A 2342-nucleotide genomic window follows, 5' to 3' on the forward strand; every position below is an offset into this window, starting at 1 on the left:
CCCCAGAAATTTGGGAAAATGGAAACTAGAACCTTTGATCGACAAGTAAGATGCTATCCCAACTCAATTTTATGACAATAGCTAGTTTTTCCAGTACAAGATTGAACGCCTTGAGGTTTCAACTCATCAAACCAACACGGCGGTGACCAGCTCTATACATGCATAAGGCGACTAAAGTCCTTCCTATCACATAGAAGTGCCGCAACCGATGAGGCACTTACATATTCACATACAACACGAAAAGAAAATGAGAGAAAACCAGCTGCCGTTTTTCAATTATCTTCGATAACTGAAAAGTCACTCGAGGCTGGAATTGTATAGACACTGCTCTCAGGAGAAATAGAGAGCAAGGACTGAAAGAACAACAATTCACCAGGTAATGGGAGTTTTTCTTTTAGTTCCGACCTTGTCTGCTGTGATGGCTTTGCTCGAAGAAAGCAATGTGGGCCGGCCTTGCTGAAAGATTAAAGTATCCCCCTTCAAGGGTAAGGTTTCAGACAATCGGCATCGGTAAATCGCCGGAACGACTAGGGATTTGCTTTTGAACGGCTTTCACGGCAGCAACTCTTGCCGCATTGCCTGCTTTGTTTGCTGCTGCGACAGCCTTGTTCACCCTGTCATCTACTCTCGGGACATTGTAAGCCTTCTCTGCTGCTCTTCTTGCTTCCTGGAAAAACATGATCATTTTATCAGAAAATACTATTATCCAAAATTTCATCCACCACATAAAAACACCTATTGCATATTAAGAGCCTGTTTGGCCTAGGAGCTTCTGCAAAAGTACTATCTAGGTGGAGCTTTTCGACGAAACACCAACAGAATTACCGCTAAAATCTCTTCAACAACCTCTTGCCCCCAGAAAAAGCAGAAACTTCAAGCCTTCAAACTCAAAGCTTCTGTTTTTGGGACTCAAAAGCTTGTTTTAGCTTTCCCCACAACAAAAAAAACCCCGATGCATTGTTAGCAAAACACCTGGCTTCTATATGCTTTTGCTTTCTGGAGCTAGAAAGCAAAGAAGCTGTTCTGGAAACAAGGAAAAGGATAAGCCAAGGGTACCTGAACAGCATTAAGTACTTTGGAATTGTTAACCGCAATAGGAGATCCTGGGGGAGTATTCTGGGTGCTTAGAGTATCGAGGACGCCATTTTGCCAGTGGCCTGATTGAGTCTCTCCATTCCTAAATGTATACATCCCCAAGCCCTGTCTCCTGCCCTCATGCCATGCTCCCTCATACTGATGCCCATTAGCAAAACGATAGACCCCAAAGCCGTGCATCTTGTCCGCAAAGTATTCTCCAGCATAGGTGTCGCCATTCCTTCATAGAAGAGGACAAAAAGAATTAGTATAATATATGTTGACTAATATTTGATAGGGGAGAAAGTATTAAAGACATCAATTGTAACTAGTTCCAACCCCTGTAGAATTTTCCAATTTGTCTTTACATTTCTGTAGTCAGAACTCACATGCTACAATATTTTGTCGAATCCAAATATTAGCAAAGCCCATTGAGAATGCTACCAATACACACTACATATATATATATATATATATATATATATATAGAGAGAGAGAGAGAGAGAGAGAGAGAGAGTTTCACACTTCTACACAAGTTGAAATTCAATCATAGAAGTTTAAAAATGAAGATCCAATCCGTTGAAAGTAATCTACAACATTAAAAAGATTTACATACAAAAAATCATAATTTTGGAAGCCTATATCTTGAGATTTCAAAATTGGCCATTTTTTAAATTTCCAGATCATTGATTTTAACACCACTTAAGTAGTAGGAAATCGGTTTTTAAAATTTGTGAAACATTATGAGCATACATTTTAGATGTTCTTGATCACATTCAATCGTCCAGATCTTAATTTTAGGTCCTTTAAATTTGAATTTACACTTGTGTAAAAACTTGTGTAACTTACACATATGTAACTTAATCCCTACAATGTGTGTGTGTGTGTGTGTGTGTGTGCGTGTGTGTGTATATATATAGAATTTTAGGTCCTTTAAATTTGAATTTGTTTTTGATGTTCGAAAGTCCAAACATCGAAAACAAAGTGGAAGCACGGAGCCCTCCGTGCTTCCATAAGCATCCTAGCCGCACTCTATATATATATATATAGTATGTCTCATGTGCTTTAGAAAGCACGAAGGCCTCCATACTTGTAAGTTGTTTTTTATGATGGAATATCCAATTTAGCTCCATTAGGCATGATCTATGCTATTAGAACTATTTAGAAACCAAACTTCATAATCTTTTGACATCATCTATCAAGTGATAAAAGGGTCTTAAAAATGATATTTTAATGGCCAACATGGCACGTGTAAGTTCAGCCATGTA

The 2342-nt window shown here is 38.6% G+C and overlaps 1 protein-coding gene across 1 annotated transcript; it reads right to left on the reverse strand.

The window, feature by feature from the left end:
• Positions 1-33: 33 nt before the first annotated feature.
• On the reverse strand, positions 34-1527 carry LOC109705445 (MORN repeat-containing protein 4-like). Its single transcript, XM_020226175.1, has 2 exons — positions 1057-1527; positions 34-667 (listed from the first exon to the last, which is right to left on the reverse strand). Exons 1-2 carry the CDS (start codon positions 1273-1275, stop codon positions 494-496), a joined length of 393 nt encoding a protein of 130 aa, XP_020081764.1. The 5' UTR covers positions 1276-1527; the 3' UTR covers positions 34-493.
• Between the last annotated feature and the right edge of the window lie 815 nt (positions 1528-2342).

Source organism: Ananas comosus, unplaced genomic scaffold (assembly GCF_001540865.1).
Source record: "Ananas comosus cultivar F153 unplaced genomic scaffold, ASM154086v1, whole genome shotgun sequence".
NCBI classification, from domain to species: Eukaryota; Viridiplantae; Streptophyta; class Magnoliopsida; order Poales; family Bromeliaceae; genus Ananas; species Ananas comosus.